At 44.2% G+C, this 20,448-nt stretch overlaps 1 protein-coding gene across 1 annotated transcript in view; it reads left to right on the forward strand.

Moving 5' to 3' along the window:
* The window catches only part of LOC102245332 (ectonucleotide pyrophosphatase/phosphodiesterase family member 7), a 37,095-nt gene that overhangs the window by 6,924 nt on the left and 9,723 nt on the right, over positions 1 to 20,448 (forward strand). Inside the window, exon 2 of the mRNA XM_014545081.1 lies at positions 14,693 to 14,838. Coding sequence (XP_014400567.1) covers positions 14,693 to 14,838 — 146 coding nt within the window. The remainder of the gene's footprint in view (positions 1 to 14,692; positions 14,839 to 20,448) is intronic.

Raw genomic sequence — 20,448 nt, forward strand, 5'->3', positions numbered from 1 at the left:
CCCTCCCAACTGCTCTCCCGTGCCAGCCTGGTCACCCCTAACTGCCCTCCCCTGTAGGCCTGGTCCCCCCAGTTGCCCTCCCCTGCAGGCCTGGCCCCCCCCAACTGCCCTCCCCTGCAGGCCTGGTCCCTCCCAACTGCCCTCCTCTGCCGGCCATCTTGTGTCCACATGGGGGTGGCCATCTTGTGTGTTAGAGTGATGATCAATTTGCATATTACCTCTTTATTATATAGGATAGATATAGATATAGATAGATATCTGTGCAGTGGAAAACCAAGTATTTACAAAGTTATTCATTGCATTAGTGTCTATAACCACAAAAGAAAATATCTATCCAGATAGAAGTGGCTAAATAAAATATACCCACAGAATGGCACACTCTGTCACCTTTAAAAGGAAAAATGAGGACGGTCTTGGTGCTCAATTAGAAGCTATCTCCAAGATGGATTAAGCAACAAAAGATGCAAAGAATATGTGGAACGTACATCTAATACAAAGGTGGTTGTATGCACATACAACTGCTTCTAGATGCATAGAGGACCTCCGGATAAATAAACTGGTGCCACCAGGAAAGGGGCTGGGTGGGAGGAGACTTCAGACTGTATGCCCTGTGCACCTTTTAGATATTGGACCATGTGAACATATTGACTATCAAAAACAAAGTGCTATAACAAAAAAAAATTTTTTTAATTCACCCTTGTGGAAAAAAAGCATGTTCTGTGCCCCCTTATTTATAATCACCGCTTCTCGATTGATGTTTGGGACCAGATCGTTTTGCGGTACAGCCGCCCTGTGCACTACAGCATGTTGCACAGCCTCTACCCACTACTCCCATGGTGACAACCAAAAATGTCTCCAGACATTGCCCAGCTCCTACTTGAAAAACCACTGCCTTGAGTGGTTGACCCCAGGACCTGACTTACAAAATGCCCAGCAGATACCACAATTATCATGACCTTCAATTCCCATAACACTGATATGAGGTCAGGACAGTTACCCTCTTTATAGGTGAGATATCCAAGGCTCATCAAATATACAAATATTCCCTGGGGCAGGAGCAGGATTCAAACTCAGCCCAGAACAGTTCAGACAATGGGTCTTCAATCCCTGACCCAGTATGACTATAGCCCTCTGATACCTTTGGTTTACTTAAGCAATCAATCCAAACCCCTCTGAATGTTGCCCATCCTCAGAGCTTCCAGGCAATGTGCATATATGCTGAATACATTGTATTAATGAAAGAGAGGCCATCCCAGACCCAGCAAAACCACCGGTATTCATTTTCATGAGGTGGGCTCAAGCCGACCTCTGTCTGACTCCAATGTGGAAAAGAATCATCTGTAATCAGAAAAATAATGGATAAAAATTGGTGCTGCCAGCACCCAGAGACCTCATCAGATTCCAGGGGGTCGGCCTGACACAAACGATGATAAAAGATGCTCTCTTGGCCCAACAACTAATTCACTGGTGTTCTAGGAACACCTCTGGGCAATTTAACACAGGAGAGAGGTGATGATGGGGAACGCTGCCGCACTGCTTCACATCTCAGCTGTGAAGTAGTATGGCACAGCTCCAACAAGTGCTCAGGTCCGAGAAGCCACATGGCCACCCCTCCTAGCATCCTAGACAGAGTCCAAGGAACCAGGGCCAGATGTCCCAGGCAGGGAGCAAGGCTGGAGAGGCCATGCCCCAGGCACAGGGCCCAGGAGCAAGCCCCCTAAAACAGCTGGAAAGCAGACTCCCTCCTGCTTTGGGGCTGCCAGCTGTGCAGATATCTCAGCCTTCATAAGCCAGGATCTCAGGAACCTCATCAGTGTTCCGTGCTGCTGGTGTAGAAGGTCTTCAGTGTAGAGTGTTTTTACAGTGCTCCGGCCATACGCATTCTTTCATTCGCCGATTATTGTTTGAACATCTTCACTGGGCCAGACAATGGGGACAGTGGCAACTACACACATGTGTCTCCAGGGTCTTGCCATCTTTCCAGGGCTTGTCCCACCACACGGGTTCACGTCCACTGTGCTCCCAGATCCCACAGACCATTTGGGGGACTTGCTTCTGTTTCTCTGTAGTCCAATGAGGGAGAGGGACAAAGAGCTGCTTTCCTGGGGATCCGTCCACCTCTGCTTCCTTTCTCTGACAGCTCAAGGCATCAGACTGGGGAGCTTTGTTGTTGCTCAACTGTGTCCCCCAAACCATTCTCTGCACCCTAACTCCCCTATGGCGCCCATAAGGAATCAAGCTTGTGACACTCCAAAGCCAGAGGAGTCTCTGCCTTCTACCCTTTCTTGCATGGTGTTCTTTCCTTGAAGAATGGAGGACAGAAGTCCTGGCTGTTTGAAGGAGGGAAAGGCTAAGGGGGAGATAATTTTTTAACTGGTTATTCAAAATATCCCACCTTATCATCTTTCCATTCAAGAAAATCTTTGCATCCTTACAAAGAGGGTGTGTTTTTCCTTCAAGTATCTGCCTCCCAGAACCACCTGCAAGAGGGGGAAGTGGGACCTCTGTCTGGGATCAAGGCTTCCGAGTGCAACAAGACCTGGCTGTGGGGTGGCATTCTCCCTCCAGCTCCCCAAGGCTGAGCACTGGGTCGGTCTGCATATTCATTGAGCTCCCTCCCTCCTCGGATAGGCCATGACTTCCTCCAAGATGGTTTTCTTCTTCCCACCTCGATCCATCCCCCTACCCATCCATCTGCCCCACCCATCTATCCTCCCACCCCCACGCCACACACACACACAAAGCAGGGCTTGGCCACAACACCTGAAAGTTCCTTAAGATGGAAAGACGCATTCGTTTTCTATGGCTGCGTAACAAATTACCATGAACTTAGCAGCTTAGAACAATAGCCATTTATTATCTCAGTTTCCGTAGGTCAGGAGTCTGAGCATGACTGAGTTCTGTCCTCTGCGCAGGGTCTCACAAGGCTGCAATCAAAGTGTCAGCCAGGCTGGGATCTTCTCCCAAGCTCACATGGTTTTAGGAAGAAGTCATTTCCTAGCACCTTAGAACTCACAGCAGCTTGCTTAGCCAAGGCCAGCAGGAGAGCGTCTCTCTCCTCGTGACCCTCTTTTAAGAGCTCACCTGATTATATCAGGCCCATCCCAAATAATTTCCCTTTTGATTAACTCAAAGTGAACTGATTAGGGGCCTCAGTTACATCTGCAAAATCCCTTCAACTTTTCCTTGTACTATTGGTTAGAAGCGAGCCACAGGTAACCCCCATGTGCAAGGAGGAAGAACTAAACAAGGTGTGCAGATGGGAAGGCAGGAATCTTGGGGCCATCTTGGAATTCTGCTTACCTCAAACAGGTCCTTGATGGAGCTCAGATAACCAGGGGGTGCGCATCAGTCTTTGTTTAAAGGCAACAGAAAGCCTGGGATAGTTCCTCAGAGTGGAGCTCCAGAAAGCCCCCAAAATTATGCTTTAACTTCTGAGCCCCAGGGGTCAATGCAGGAGGGACAATGAGTGAGCCTAGAGGCTGGACTCCCCACATCACAGTGTGTCACTACATGAGTATTAGATGAAGATGAAGATGAAGATGGTGATGATTTTGAAGAAGAGAAAGAGAGGAGAAGAAGGAGAAAGAAGAGAAGGAGAAAGAAAACTATTAATCTGAAATTACATTCATTTCCTAGGGCTTTCATAACAAATGACCACAAACTGGGTGGCTTAAAACAACAGGAACTTGTCTAGCAGTTTGGAGGACAGAACCCTGAAGTCAGTGTCATTAGAACTACACTCCCTATAACACCTGTAGGGAATTCCTCTTTGTCTCTTCTTAGCTTCCTGTGGTTCACAGGCAATCTTTGGTGTTCCTTGGCTTGTACATGCATCACTACAATCCTCCGTGCAATCTGTGGAGTTCTCCCTGTGTCACATGGCCGTCTTCTCACAAGGACACTAGTCACTTGGATAAGAGGCCCATCCTACTCCTCATCTCTGCGATGGCCCTATTTCCACATAAGGTCACATTCTGAGGTCCAGGGGTTTAGGACTTCAAAATATCTTTTTCGAGGAACACAATTCAACCCGTAATGGTCATATAACACATAATTCATTGATAACTTCAGATATGGCTACATCCTCAAATTATATCATCAAAATCAAAATGATCCTTTCTCTCTCTCTCTCTCTCTCTCTCTTCTCTCTCTCTCTCTTTTTTTCCTAAGAGTGACCACAAAGTTCCCAAGATGACTCTCATTAGGCCAATCTGCTTCTCAAAACCAATTGTTATGGCCAAGGGGATGGAATGGTGCTGAACACCCAAGCTGGGACTGCATGCCCACCCACAGTTCAGGATGGCAGGTGGCAAGCACCACACAACGCATATGGACTGTGAGTGGTGGGCTGGTGGGTCCCCAGGGGAAAATCAGGGACTATTATCAGAGGGAGGAACAAGGGAAGGAAAACTGGCAGAAATGAAAGAAGTCCACCACACCAGCCCAGGCCTGACAGTGCAGGGATATGGATTTGCAGTCCTGCGACGCAGTACTCAGTCCCAAGAAATCACACCTGTATCTATGGGGCTACTCACACGGCATGGATTCAGTGATCACATATGCAAAGAGCCACCTCCCAGCACTGTCCCTCCATCTCCTTGAACTCTGTCGTAATTCCCCTCAGATCTCACCAAAATAAAGAGTCATTCTCTGAGGGTTAGCAGCTCATTGTGCTAGTTGAAATCACCCAATTCCCTCTCTCTCTCTCTCTCTCTCTCTCTCTCTCTCTCGAGAAGCCTGTACTTACTGCTCCATCACTAGTAATGACAACGAACATTTTTGCAATCTCAGTTTTTATTGCAAAATGATTGAGGACCAGTAAGAGTAAGTTATGCTACTGAAACTAAGGAAATTCTGCCAAGCAAACGGTGGGTGGATAGGAAGTCTTACGGAGGCAGCATAAATATATTTTCTCCCCCAAGGAACTGACTGAAATTAAGAAGCTATCACCACTATGTTTCAGACAAAATATATCAAAAGCATAAGCCATGATATTATCATTTGACAATTTTAGATCTAGTCACATGGATATGGCCCCGGGGTGAAAAGGAGCTGCTCCATAACTAGACTATGGTCAAGAATAATAAAAGTGAGGTCCTCTTTGTTCAACATTTTCTCCTTCCTTGAAAGGACACTTGATGGTAGCCTCAGGGCCCCTGCTGGCCAGATATTAAGTCTCTCCCAGTTCCAGAACCCTGCCCCAGGGCAACCCTCAAACCAGAGCCACCACTTACAGCCACATAGATTGTGTACAGCCCAATTCTAGGGGGTTGCTTTCATGAATAACATGTGGGTGGTACAAGGCACAGCTTACACAAATCATCAGTCGCTTACATTCCATCTCCAAATCAATTTATGGGAGGTAAAAGTTTCCCACAGATGTAATCAGTCATGAAGTCCACCTGGCCTACATGAGACAGGAGCAAAGGAAGTGTGGTCAAATGTACTTGGATGATCTTTAAGACTAAATCAGAGTTCCTCAACTTCGGCACTATCGAAATTTGGGGCCAGATCATTCTTTGTCTTGAGGGGCTGTTTTGTACATTGTAGAGTATTTACTAGCATCCCTGGCCTCTGCCCACTAGATGCCAGCACCATCCCTCCCTCAGTTGTGACAACCAAAATTGGCTCCAGATATTGTCAAATGTTTGGGGGGGGTGGGGGGGAGTCACCACCTAGTTGAGAACCCCTGGACTAGATATATAGTATGCAAATCACATGTAAATCTGAGAGTCAAAGGTCACACATATGACATTCTAGCCAATAGGGGAAAAGTCTGCAAGAGGTAATGGAGGTAGGAAAAGAGAAAGGAAATTAAATTCCTGCTGCCAATAACAATACAAGCCCAGCAGATGTTGTTGGAAAACTTGTTAGAAGATATTGTAAACTTTAATCAGATCCCGTACTGCTCCCCCAGCAGGAGCTCCCCGCTAAAAAGTCCTAGAAGTCACAAAGCCCAAGACACAGGCAAAAAGAGCAAAGAAACCACAGATTGAGACAAAAAGATGCCCCTCCAACACCAGTCATTTCCACAAAGGGAGAAAAAAATGAAATCTTGAAAATAAAGACAGCTGGGAAACCAAGGTATCTTGTAACTTTTCATTATGGAAATTTCTGCAGAAAAAGCAGAGAAAATTGCACAATGAACTGCCATGTACCCAGCACCAAGCTTCAAGAAATTGTTCACATTTTGCCAACCTAGTTCCATTGTCCCTACCCAATGTCATTTTCTTCTTTTCTTCCTTCCCATCTTCCTTCTCTCCTTCCTTCCTTCCTTTCTGGAATCTTTTAAAGCAGATGCCAGACATCATGTCATTGCATCCACAACACATCAGTATGCATTTCTAATCTAAGAGTTTGGCTTGGTTTCTACATAACCTCCATGCCATATTTAACAGATTTAACTTGAAGTAACTAATTCTTGCAAGTGAAGAAAAGATCTAATTGCCAGCTCAGAATCTTTCCTACTAGTGCTATTCAAATTTGAACTTGTATATGAACCACCTGGGGATCTGGTTAAAATGAAGATTCTGGTTCAGTTTGTGTGGGCTGGTCCCTAAGAGTCCATATTTCTACCAAGCTCCCAGGGCAACCCCCAAAACAGAGCCACCACTTGCAGCCATATAGATTGTGTGCAGCCCAATTCTAGGGGGTTGCTTTCATGAATAACATGTGGGTGACACTAAAGGTCCATGGACCACACAAGAGGAAGGATCAGCCCAAAACACCACAGCAACCAAGCAAAAAAAAATCATGACTGCTCTGGATTCCAAGGCCTTGAGTGAGAGGAGAGGCTGAAACCACTTGAGACTGACAGCACAAGTATATTAGTTTCCTGTGGCTGCTGTAACAAAGTATCATAAGCTTTCGACTTAAAGCAACAAAATGTCTAGAGATCAGAAATCCAAAATCAAGGTGCCAACAGGGCTGTGCTCCCTCCTGAGGTTCTATGAGCAAATCCTCCCTTGCTTTTTCTGGTGACTGCCAGCATTCCTTGGCTTGTAGCAACATCACTCCAGTCTCTGCCTCCCTGGTCACATTGCCTCCACCTGTCTGTATCCTCTCCTCTTCCCTCCCCTCCCCTCTCCTCCCCTCTTGCATCCTTCCCTTTCCCCTTCCCCTTCCCCTTCCCCCTCTTCCCCTTCCCCTTCCCTTTCCCCTTCCCCTTCCCCTTCTCCTCCTCCTCCTCCTACTCCTCCTCCTCTCTTCTTCTTCTTCTTCTTCTTCTTCTTCTTCTTCTTCTTCTTCTTCTTCTTCTTCTCTTCTTTCTTCTTCTTCTTCTTCTTCTTCTTCTTCTTCTTCTTCTTCTTTTTCTTCTTCTTCTTCTTCTTCTCCATAAAGATAATCCAGGATGATCTCCTTATCTCAAGATCCTTAATGTAATCACTTTTGCAAAGACACTGTTTCCAAATAAGGTCACAACCGCCTGTTCTGAGGATAAGAATATGGTCATATCTTTGGAGAGAAAGAGCTTATTTCAGAGGTAAGAGGAAAAAGTGAAGTGAGGAAAAATGCAGAAGCAAGGACAGGTCCTGTCTCTGTGACAGTGGCTAGTAAGTCAGGCCCAAGGTACAACTGTGTGTCAATAGGGTTCCCACCGGAACTCAAGGGCAGCTCATCTGCTTCCAGCTCCTTGATGAGAGAGCATTTCTATTTCTGACAGCAAATTAAAGGAAGAGGAGGGGGTGAGAAAGCCCATTCTCTGCTGGCCTAGTTCCTAAGGAATCGTGCCTCTGCCTTAGAGTCATTCTCAGTCTTATTCAAGGATAAAGTGGTTTATTGATGGCCATAATTAAAAACCAATGTCAAAAAGAAGCAACGTCAGCATTTCTCATTTGCATTTACACATGAGTAAGAATAGCTTAGTAAAATGGGTGCGCTAGGGTTTTATTTTCTCCATCCAGAGAAGGGCTGTCATTATCTGGTGCTAGTGTTGGGGTCAAGCCTCATTTCTAGAGCAGGAGTTGATAAGGTGTTAAATTTTGATTGTGCACTGGGACACCTGTTCTCATTTCAATACGATAGTTATGTTATCAATAGGTGGTGCCCCCAGTACTAGACTTGGGGTGAATGTGGTTTGGAGCTCCCATATGGGCTGTTTTTCCATCAGTGTCTTGGCTGTGGTTTTGAATGAGCTTGTCTGCTCAAAACTGGAGCACTGGGTTGATTTAAGGTGATTGGTTGGCTTGATATGGCAGTTGTTCTTCCTTTCTGATTTCATACTAGCTGGTTAATAAGATATTTCCTTCTTTGGTTTTGGGAATGTGAACTTAATGAAACACTGGACTTCTCAAATCAGAAGGAAAATTAAGATACATTTATAGCTTATATGGTAGATTTAGTAAATGTCACATAGTAGGTCCTCAAATTAAGTAAGTAAATGCATGAAAGTATGTCAATGCCCAAATGGACTATGTACAAATATAGTGTGTCTCAAAAAAAATGTGTTCACATTTTGAATAATTATAAAGGCAGTGTTTATTCAAGTACATTTCATTTTCAAAATTTAAAGTGTATATACATTTTTTTGGAAGACCCTGTATATATACTATTACACCTGAAAATTAGTAGTTAGAAGCTGAGGAAATGTTGGGAGAGGGAGGATCTTAGAGTCATTAAATTATAGCATGGTTTATTTTAATCCCACTAAAGCATTTTTTGCCAAATGGACTTTGGGCTAAATCAAGTTCTGCTTTCTATTTGTTCAGATTATACCTGGCCATCTGCAAATGGGGCAGGGGAGTGGGAGGGAGTTTATTCTATTAAATTCAACAAACATCTGTTGAATGCTCTTTGCTTTGTGCCAGTGAGATACCAAAATTAATGAGGCACCGCCCTATTCTCAGCCTTGTCAGAGAAAAATGGTTATAAGAAAAAAAAAATCCATTCACACTAACTCAAGGGAAAGGACGGCACTGCAAGGCTCTAATAAGCAAACTCATGGATCTGAGAACCAAATTAAAGGCAATTAGACAAGGAAAACTTCCTCTTTCTGGCTCTCAGCCCCATGGACTTTATCTCTGCTTCCCTCACTCGTAGCCATCTTTCTCTTTTTGCTCATGGTCAACCACTGGCTGATTAGCTACTGTGTCTCTTGGTTCAAGTCTTGAGGAAGAGGGAATTGGGTTTCAGGTCAACCAATTGAATATAGGGAGGAGACATCACATGGTACAAATATGGTGCCTAGACCCGCCTTTCAGCAGTATATGTGAGTAGGGGGATTGTGGGCACTGCAGGCACTCCAGAACATATTTTTTCTGTTTTTAACTCTCTCCCCTGTCCCCTAGTTGCAAATAGCATGAGACAATCTAGGATAGTACTTGGCTCAAAAATATTTGAAAAAGAGAAGGAGAAAGGAAAAGTTGGACCAAACTCCGGACTTCATGGTTTCCTAAATTCACTCTGCAAGTTTGAGAAATAAATGTCAGTTCCTGAGAACCAACAGCAAAACATGTTCTATCTGGGTTTGTTCCCAGACCTGAAATGCTCGGCTGGGTAAATTTACCCACACCTTGGCGTAACTGATATGGTGTGGGAGTCTGCATTGTACCCTGATTAAAGCAAAATTAGCAAGCAGCAGGAATCTCATTCACGAGGATAGCTCATCCTACTTCCTAAACTGCATAATTACTCGCATCACCAGACATTGGAATGACACAGATGACAAACTCTCCATATGACACAGCCGAAAAGGCCCTTGGAAATCGTTATCCTGGCTTGTTTTACAAAAAGGGAAACTGAGGCCCAGAGTGAGCACGAGGACTACAGGAGCCAAGACGAACCCTCTCCTCCAGTCCAGGCCCCCTTGTGCAGCATCGTACCGCAGTGAGGGCAGCACCTCCTAACCCAGGTGAAACCTGCTCCTTTGCAGCTTCCAGAACTCCAGGCACAACCCACAGGCTACCCTTCACATGGTTTTTCCAGCCAGGTCCCTGGCTGTCTCCAGAGTAGAAAATGAAATTAAAGTACAATGTGAATGCTGCTCCCTACAGCTGTTTGTTTCTCAGCTTTTCTTCTCCTGTCATGTTTTGCCCACATTCCAGAACTGGCCCTTGGCCGGGATAAAGAGGCTCAAGCATCAGGAAGGAAGAATCAAAGGGAGAGTGGCAACCTCTGCTGGGTCATTAGTGGTCCCCAGCCACTGGATGGATTTAGAACATGCCTTTAAGTGTCAGGGTGGAAATAACCCAAATATCACAGAGATGGTCTCTTTGTGAAATTACTGAGACTAGCCAAGCCACAGAATGAAAGGGTCATGCTCCCTGAGCTCATTTTAGCTTAGTTGTTTGAAACTTGGGTAACATCGCTTTGAGGGGGAAATGGATTATATGATTGGTTCCCAGGCTAGTCTACTTAACTGAAATTATAATTGACCTCTGGATCCCAGGGCACGAAAGCAGCATCCTTAAGGTACAGCAGGGGAAGTTTCTCTATCCATGGCATCCTTTGCTTTCTCCCATTCCTTCTCCCAAGTCCTCCCAGTGACTCTGGAACTCCAAGCTTTCCCAGGTACTGGAGTGAGCCAGGTTTTGATGGCTGCCTGCCCTCCCCCTGGTTCCACAGTAATGGGACATCTGCTGGAATTAATGCATGTATGTTAATGACTAACACACATGTGTGAGTGACTAAAAGCCCCTGAACCAGTGGTTCTGACGTTGTCAGTGGGCACTAAAACCACCTGGAGAGCTTGTTAAATGCAGACTCCCAGATCCCATACCAGAAATGAGGATTCAGCAAGGGCTAGAATTGGGACTAGGGAATCTATGGGGATATATATATCTTTTTTATTGATTTCAGAGAGGAAGAGAGGAGAAAGAGAGAGAGAGAGAGAGAGAGAGAGAGAGAGAGGAACATCAATGGTGAGAGAATCACTGATGAACTGCCTCCTGCAGGCCCCACACTGGGGATCAAGCCTACAACCAAGCATGCCCTGACCAGGAATCGAACCTCCAGGTTCATAGGTCCATGCTCAACCACTGAACCAAGCTGGCCAGGCGGGAATCTGTGTTTTAACAAGCAGCTCAATTGAGTCAAATGCTGATGGTAGAAAACCATGGAGAAATGCTACAATAGACGAAACGGCAGGTGTTTGTAATCCCAGGGTGATTTGCTTTTTACTGGACAGGAAGATAGAAGAGAATCCACGATGATTCGGGTTTTTTAAAAAAAGACAAAGCAGAGCTGCTCCCTGGATAAATTATCTCTGTGCTGCCATTTCATCTGCTGGAATGTGGCGGGGCACAGCCGGGAGGAAACTCAGACACTATGACAAGAAGAGGGCTCACTGTAGATTTCAGAAGGCTTCCATGATTCATCTGTGAGCCTCAAAATGTTCTTACACATTATGGCTTCTACCTACCAGAAACAAAGTGCTCCCACTCGAGGTAGTCAATCCCCACTCCTGAGAGACAGTATAGCAGAGATATTAAAAGTGCCGCTGCAGATGCTTAACACCATCAGGCATTGAGAAATGAAAGTCAAAAGCACAATGAGACACCACTTCACACCTACTGGGTTGGTCATAATTTTAAAAAGGGTAGAATAACAAGTGATGGTGAGGATGTGGGGAAATGGGGACCCTTGCACATTGTTGGTGAGAATGTAAAATGGTGCTACCACTTTGGAAAACAGTTTCCTCAAAAACTTAAACAGTTACCATGTGACCCAGCAATTTAAGTCCCCAAAGAATTAAAAGCAGAGACTCAAACAGATATCTGTACATGAATGTTCATAGCAGCATTATTCACAGTAGATCCAAAAAAATGAAAATAACCTAAATGTCCATCAACTGATGAATGAATACACAAATTCTGGTCTTTCCAGACATGGAATATTATTCAGCCATAAAAAGGAATGAAGTACAAAAACATGCTACAGAACGGATGAGCCTGGAAAACATTATGTTCAGTACAAGAAACCAGGCACAAAAAGCCAATATTGTATAATTTCATTTCTATGAAGTGTCCAGAATAGACAAACCCATAGAGACAGAAAGTAAATCCGTGGCCGACAGGGGGCAAGGGAATGGAGGAATGTAAATATATACAAGGTCTCCTTTTGGGGTGATGAAAATATCTTAGAACTAGAGAGAGGTGATTATTTCACAACCTATGACTGTGCAAAATGCCACTGAATTTGTACACTTTAAAATGTTAGTGGTGCCCTAACCGGTTTGGCTCAGTGGATAGAGCGTCGGCCTGCGGACTCAAGGGTCCCAGGTTCGATTCCGGTCAAGGGCATGTACCTTGGTTGCAGGCCCATCCCCAGTAGGGAGTGTGCAGGAGGCAGCTGATTGATGCTTCTCTCTCATCGATGTTTCTAACTCTCATCCCTCCCCTTCCTCTTAAAAAATCAATAAAATATATATTTTTTTAAAAATGTTAGTGGTTACCAATGGGCAAGGAGATATCTGATTGGTGGTGTTGCTCTTATATCAATCAGGGGCAAAGCAGATGTACAGTCCTTAGTTCATCCTAGCTTGATCCCTGTGTCAGTGACCAGAGCTGTTTCATGCCTGAGGCACATAAAGTTATAATTCCTAGGTCTTGGAGGGGAAAAGATCAGAAACACTGATCTCATAATAAGTAGATTATTAATATTAACTGAGGTTTAGGAGGGGATGTAGTTTTAAAGTTTATGGAGATGTTGTGATTAGTCTAGTAACTTCTAGATAACAGTAAGTAGGTAGTTCTAGCACAACTCCATTAAGAGTGAACATGTCACCTAACAGTTTTTGTGGCAATTGTGCAATAGGACATGGATATATGTCATTCTGCATATAAAACTGGATGCTATAAATAATAAGTGGGTCACTATTGGCTTTCAGAAAATTGGGTGGGGGTCTAGTATGGTAATATTGGGATTATTTCTGAGAGCAGTTACTGTGAATCATGTATTCTCAGGAGCCAGAAAGTGTTCAAATCCTGAGTCTCTGCCATTTAACTGTCAGTGTGGTCTTAGATGCCTCTACCTACCAGAAAGAAAGTGTTCCCACTCGAGGTAGTCAACCCCCACAGCCCAGGGGGAAAGAGCATCTGCCTGTTTCTCACCTGAAAAGTGAGTTTTAATGATAGTGCATATAGTTGTTGGAAAAAAAATAAAACATGAGAACCACGTAAAATGGGGCCTGGCAGTTTAGCTAATAATATATATAAACATTTATCTTTTTCTGGGTTTAGAAGAAAAAAAAATTAAATAAATAAATAAAATGTTAATGGTTAATTTTAAATTATGTAAATGTTATCTGAATAAAATAACAAAAACACATTGGTAATAACCAAACCTCCAAGGTTCAAAGCCTGGCTCTGCTGCATGACCTGAAGCAAACTCAGTGCCTCAGTTTCCTATAAAGGAAGAAATCTCTAAAGGGAACTATAATAATACCCACTTGCAGGCCTATTAGAATTACATGAATTAATGTCCCAAAGGACTTGGGAGAGATGGTGCATAGCATGGTACATGTGTGCCATGATTTCATTACACAAACCCTACCCTATTACATAGGCAAACCACGGCCAGCATGGGTAGGGGCTTGTTCAAGTTCACACAGCAAGTTCAGAAGTCATGTCGGAGTGGCACCCAGCTCTAGGTCACTGCTCTTCCTCTGCCGACAGTCTAATTGAATCCCTGACCAAGAATTTTGACACTCCAAGACCCCAACCCCTAGCAGCAGCACAAATTCTTTCCAGTGTGGCTGGCTGGCTGGCCTACATACCAGGCAGAAACAACTGATTAAAGCTTTATAGCAACAACTCTTTTTGTATCTTCCCAGGTGAAAGCCTTGGCCACCTGAAGGGAACTTTAGCCTGGTGGTGACTGACCCAGAGGAGAGCTTTCCCCTTCCCTGTTCCCATGACCATGAATGTCCTGCCTCGGTTTATCTTGGACATGACAGAAATCCTCACTAACTTATTAAGTCAGTAGGGTCATCCAGGGTCTTTCTTCTCCAGGAAGCAGGGAGGAGTAGGAGCTCAGATCTCCCCTTACACTGCCCCCTATGTGCACTCCCCTTTTCCCTGGTTCAGTGTGAGATCACAGGGATTTTTAAGACTCGGTTCAATTCCTGTGTCTTCAGGAACAATCTAGCTTACTCACATTCCCCAGCAACCACCTTCCTCCCTCAAGCAGAGAGAAATAAGTCTACACCCATCCACGTCTAGCAATCCTTCCTGATTCCACTGGTTCCCTCAAACAGCATAGCCCATGGGAGTCCTACGAGAAACCCTGGGAGGTTTGTTGAGAATCGGGCTGACTGGATGTTCAATATTGAATCATCATCACAAGCAGAAGATAAGAAAAATAATCCCACAGGAAGCGTCCAAATCCTAGGCTCTTAGCTTCTGGGTGCAGAAATAACCCAAGGAACCTGGCCTCCCTGTGCCCTGCCTTCCTTCCTTCTTCATCAGCTTCCACAGCCAATGCCAGCTTCCCCCTGGGCTGTGAGGTCTGTTCCTGAGAGCAGATCCAATCTGGCATGAGTGAGATGTGACGAGTCCTTCCTTTGTGGCTACCAATGTTTGCACTTCCAGAAAAACAAGTCTGAAGCCCCTGGGTGGCCACCTGGAGCCATAGTCCACCAAAAGACGTAGGCCAACCAGAAGGGTGTTGGGGAAGGTGGTCTTAAGATCACATTAATACCCGTAACAGCATCCATTCATAGAACTTATACCTTCCCTCCTTTATCTCCAAGGTCGCTGGATTGAAGATCATGGAGTCATACACAACATGATGTTTAACACTGAGACAGGATGGAAGTACTCCTTCAAGACCACACAGAACAAGACTGAGTGGTGGGACAATGGCGTTCTCCCCCTCTGGATCACAGCCCAGAGACAGGTACAGTCAGAAATCCTAGGCTGGCTTCCAGGACGTTGCCTCTCATTCTAAAGTATGTGGGATGGAGATTAGAAGCTGTGTGACCTTGGGCAAGTGACTTAGCCTCTCTAAGCATGTGTTTCCCTAAATGTGTAGTTAGGGATCATGATGGTGTGCTTATTTAATAGATTTGAGGTAAGGATTAAATGAGATATGTGTGAAAGGGAGTGGGCACAGAGGAAATGCTCAGTAAGTTTTAGCTGTTATGGATGAACAAGTCAGGGCATAGACTGGCTTAATCATGATTGTAACTCCAGGGCTCTTCACAGGGTCTGGACCCAGCAGCTCTTTAATAAATATCTGTTTGTACACTTCCTCAGACTTAGGCATAAAAGCCCTTGGGAATGAAGTTGACCATTTAATGCATCTTCAGACGATGAAAAGCTCTTATGAGAACATTCACTTGAAAGGATTCCAACGGCCATTCATTATTGCTTTGAAAGGGCAGAAATCAGAGCTGTGTGTTCAACTCCCAACCCAAAAACCTGTTGCCAGCTTTGCATTTTGTCAATGAGATTGCAGTCGTCACTGTAGAACAGGACCTCTTTCTTCTTCCACATGACACCAGCCTTTGCTCCAAATCTATCCTGGGTACCAGGGCTGCATCTCTGTGCTGCAAGCCCACACTAAGCATGTCACGTGGCAAGGTGGTGTGATGCAGCAGCTCAGAACGCAGTTTGTGGACTCAGACTCCTGTAGCAGGGTATCAGCTGCCTCCACCCTCTCCAGCTGCATGACCTTGGGCAATGACTTCCTCTCTGTGCTTGAGTTGCCCCATACGTAAAATAAAGATTGTCAGAGTCCCTGCTTTATAGGGTCATTGTGGGGGATTAACCGAGATAATGCCTGTAAGATACTTAGATCTAAGTGCTCAAAAATTGTCAGTCGTGCTTATGATTGGAGGCTAAATCATTTTAGCACTAACTCAGCTGGTCACTACAGCTCTAGGTCAGAACTATCCAATGGAACATTCCATGATAACGGGCATGTTCTACTGCACACAGTCCAATATGGAAGCCACTAGGCGTATGTGGTTTTTGAGCCCTTGAAATTTGGCTAGTGAGGTTGAGGAACTGAATTTTAATTGTATTTAAGTTTAATTAATTTCTATTTAAATCTAAATACATGTAGCTAGGAGCTGCCATATTGGACAATTCTCTAGAACAGTGGTTCTCAACCTTCTGGCCCTTTAAATACAGTTCCTCATGTTGTGACCCAACCATAAAATTATTTTCGTTGCTACTTCATAACTGTAATGTTGCTACTGTTATGAATCATAATGTAAATATATGATATGTAGGATGGTCTTAGGCGACCCCTGTGAAAGGGTCATTCGACCACCAAAGGGGTCTCGACCCACAGGTTGAGAACCGCTGCTCTAGAATAATCACAGGAGGTGGCCAATGATCCTATCCTACTTCAGGTTCATTTTTTCCCTAGCTGTTGGGCCTTAGTTCCTTCCTCTTCCATCAAATTTTTAAACTTTAAGAAATAGATTACACAAATAAATTCTGTCCTCCCAAGAAAATCATGCTCACAACACTATGAGCCAGGCACTGATTTAAGTGCTTTACATATATTAATGTATAACAACTCTGAGGCGGGTGCTATGATTATATCCATTTAACAGTTGAGTAAATTGAGGCACAGAGCAGTGCCAAACTTCTCAAAGTCACAAAGCCAGTAAAAGGCAGGGCTGAAATTTAAACTCAACCCTGGGTTCAGCAACTCTTAACACTTAACCATGACATATTACTTCTGTGGCCAAAACATTTAGCCATGGATTTCATAATAAATCTTCTATTTGCCTAGCTGCTAGGGAGGTCTGGACAGTCTTCTTTAATTCACTATTCAAAACCCAGGGCCTCTCTAGTCTCTTGCCATGGTATTTGTTCACTCGCGTGGGGCCTCTGGTAGCATTCTCCTTTCCTGTTATTTTTCTTATTCACGGTTCGTGTCTCATTGCCATTTATTTGCAGAATTTTCTTTCCTTCTGCTCAATTCATCATCAGAGTGTTCTTCCTCTTTGCTGAATTCATAAGTGGTTATGCAAAAAGAGGATCTGGTGCAGGGCCAGGCAACTGACAACACGCCACTTGTTTGGCAAGTGAATGTCCAATTGGTATATCTCGTTCTGCCACTGGCAGCTCCTGCCACGGGACAGGGCCATCAGCCAGCTCCCTGAGGGCCTGACAGAAAAGCCACTGCCATCAGATCAAACCTGCGGCCCCAAGCCAGCACCCCAGCAACAGCACTCCAGATGACCCCAAACACCGCTCAGGGGCACATCTGTATTGCCAGGCAAGGCTGGAGGAAGGGGGCCTAACCCATATCCACCACTGGGAAAATCCATCCTTCTCCCAAGTCTCTTCCTGGTGAACTTTGTGGAGATTGATACATGAACCTTTAATATAACTAAAATGTCCTCCTCAGTGACACTAAAGCTGCCTGAATCCATCGAGAATGGACATGCCTTGGTGGATGATGCCTAAAAGATGGGATTCCTGACCACCTCTGCATCCATTACTCAAGCCCACAAGCACACCTACATTCTAGCAGGACTTCACTAACGGTCAGGGTACAAACTGAGAGGCTCCATTCGGAACAGCCTCGGATTTTTGATGAGCACCCCCAATAACTGAACTTGATCAATGACCAAGATACTTCACCTCATTCACAAGTCCTAATTCTCAGAGAAAGGCAGGCAGCCATGACTGTAAGAACTAGGAAAACCATACGGATATGCTCCCCCTCTCTCCAGAAAAGCTATAGAGCATATTAGGCAGTGTGACGGCAGAGCATGGTTAAGTGAGATCGGCATGGTGCCAAGAGTCTGTAACAAGACCACAATAGGCGAGCACTAGGAGGGGGTTTGGGGAGATAGTGGGAGGGCAGCTATGTCTCGACCCCTTTGGCAGTCGAACGACCCTTTCACAGGGGTCGCCTAAGACCATCCTGCATATCAGATATTTACATTACGATTCATAACAGTAGCAACATTACAGTTATGAAGGAGCAACGAAAATAATTCTATGGTTGGGTCACAACATGAGGAACTGTATTTAAAGGGCCAGAAGGTTGAGAACCACTGTCCTAGACAATAGCTTCCAAACTTGGAAGAGCTGTGAGCAGGATCTGCCAAGAATAGCAAGGTAATGCATCCCAATATTGGCCCAAACTGTGTCTTTATTATGCATCATAAAGGCTCTAAGAATAACAATCTCTCCTCCAAAAGGGTGGGAGGGAGAAAACAGAATCTTGAACGTAGAGCTGCCTTCTGTTCAGTGGCTCCTCCTAAGCATAGAAAGGCAATGAAAATGCCCAGAACCAATTTCAACTTCTGAATTTTAAATACATGGAGTCCATCTCTTCCCACTCGATCATTCCCTCAAATGAATAAGGAACTCGTTTCCCTAAGCCACACATACTCCCCACCAAAGCACAGGCACCTTCATAAAATGTGTGCCTTGTAACATTAATTATGTCACCTAAGGGAAGAGACAAGACAAAATGCAAAACCAAACTGAAACTTTTCCCCTAATTATTGGTTCTGAAGAGTTTGGTGAATCTGTACAAAACCCAACGGTCAGGATTTCCCTGTAGGAAATACCAACTCTTGTTTTTAAAAAGCAACTTAAAAGTAATAGCCACATCGATGCAACACTACACTAAGGGAGAATAATGAACCTAATAAAACTAGCGATTTTCCAATTGCTATTGCTACTAGAAACACTGATTATGCTAATTAAAGGGTAGAATAGTAAATACCAACTCTTTTGCATCCAATTAAGTGCTCAGATTATTTCTCAGAAGTATTTGTTGAAAATAGCACTTCTGATTATCATGGGTCCCAAATAAACAGAGTCGTGTGTGTGTGTGTGTGTGTGTGTGTGTGTGTACATGCACACTCACACACATTTCTCTCTGGAGCTCATTTCACAGAGCAGCAAAAACTCCTAAAATTCCTATGGGACCAAGTGAGAAAAATCAGTTTCCTAAGACTACAGCTTGGAATATCTTTAAAGAAGGTGTGTGTTGAAAATACAGCACACGAAAATAATTCAATTTCAAGATGGGAACACCTGAGATTTAACATGCAAACATCAGGAATTCAACTGAATATGCAGGGCTGCCTAAGTCCCTGGGAATTTCAATGTCAATTATTCTAAATAATAAAACAGCTGGTCAAACCACATTCTACAAAATGTTAGAAGTGTCATCCTTCCAGTCAATTCCATACTTCAGAGCAAAGTCAATTTATATGTAAGTTAAACAAAGAACCGTCGCTAAAAACTGAGAATTATGTCGATTGACAATCAGAAATGCAATAAATAAATATTAGAGGATTTGCAAGTTAAATCAACCATAGAAATTCTATTATCAGAAAGAAAATGTGTTACCTGTGGAGGTTACAAATAAGATGCTAGAACCCAAAAGAGAAAGAGTTTCTGTAATGATTCCATAAGTTAATCAGAATTCATGCATTCATTCAACATGCATTTAATCAACAGCACTTACTCTGAGCCAGGCCTGTTCTGGGTCCCAGGGAAAGTGTGGTCAATCAGAAAGACATGGTTCTTGGTCTCCTTGAGCTCACATTCTAGAGGAGAGAAACGGACAATAAATAAGTAAACAAATTAAGATGATTTCAGATTGGGGAAAGCACTTTAGAGAAAATAAAACTGGACCGCCTAATAGAAAATGAATGCTGGAGGGTAGAAAGGATAATATTTCACCTATAGCTATAGATAGCAGAGCTCCTGAAGCCTTGAAAAGTATTTAGTATTAAGAACCTTAGGTCAAGTTTCCTAGAAGCAGAGCCTGAGGCAGGAATGCAGTGCAGGTAATGCATTGAGGGAGAGGTTTCAAGAGATGGGAGTAAGGAAAACTGAGAGGCCAGGGGAAAGAGTTAAGTGAGATGTGGTCCCAGCTGGAGACCAGCTTCAGCCTGATCCCATGGGAAGCTCTGGAACATAAACTGAACCCCAATGTTATCCCACCCTGAGGCCAGGGAGCTTGTCTTTTGTCCTCCCATCAATCACTGGCCACAGGCAGCTGGGGGTGAAGGAGATATCTTCCCAGATGAGACAGGACGTGGCTACTTGGATGAGGGTAATTTTCTAGATAGTGAGGCAGCTGAGAGTCTCGCAGAAGTGGGTGTGGGTACATTGGTCCAGTAAGGGGATTTGGGTGGGGCACCAATAGCAACCCCTTCAACTTCCAAATTACTTTCCTACTTCTCAAATGTACATGGGAAGTTTTGGCACTACTCTTGGTTGTACTTTTCTGCTCATTTGTTGACAAAATAGCCACAACCTAGAGGCCATTATCCCAAAATTCTTTCCCATTTATTCTCCATATCATCAACATAGTCACACCATCACCATCCCTTGGTTCCACTGAAGCCAATAAACTTCAGAGTGTTTCTCAGAGCATCCAAATCGTGAGTGATACAAGGAGTGTCATATAACAGCCCTCAGATAATAGTTTAGCAGAGATGAAGGAAAGCACTTGCTCCCCAAATAATAAGGCCATTCATTCACTGAACAAAAAATCTATTGAGTATCTACT

This window comes from Myotis brandtii, unplaced genomic scaffold (assembly GCF_000412655.1).
Source record: "Myotis brandtii unplaced genomic scaffold, ASM41265v1 scaffold397, whole genome shotgun sequence".
Classification (NCBI taxonomy): domain Eukaryota; kingdom Metazoa; phylum Chordata; class Mammalia; order Chiroptera; family Vespertilionidae; genus Myotis; species Myotis brandtii.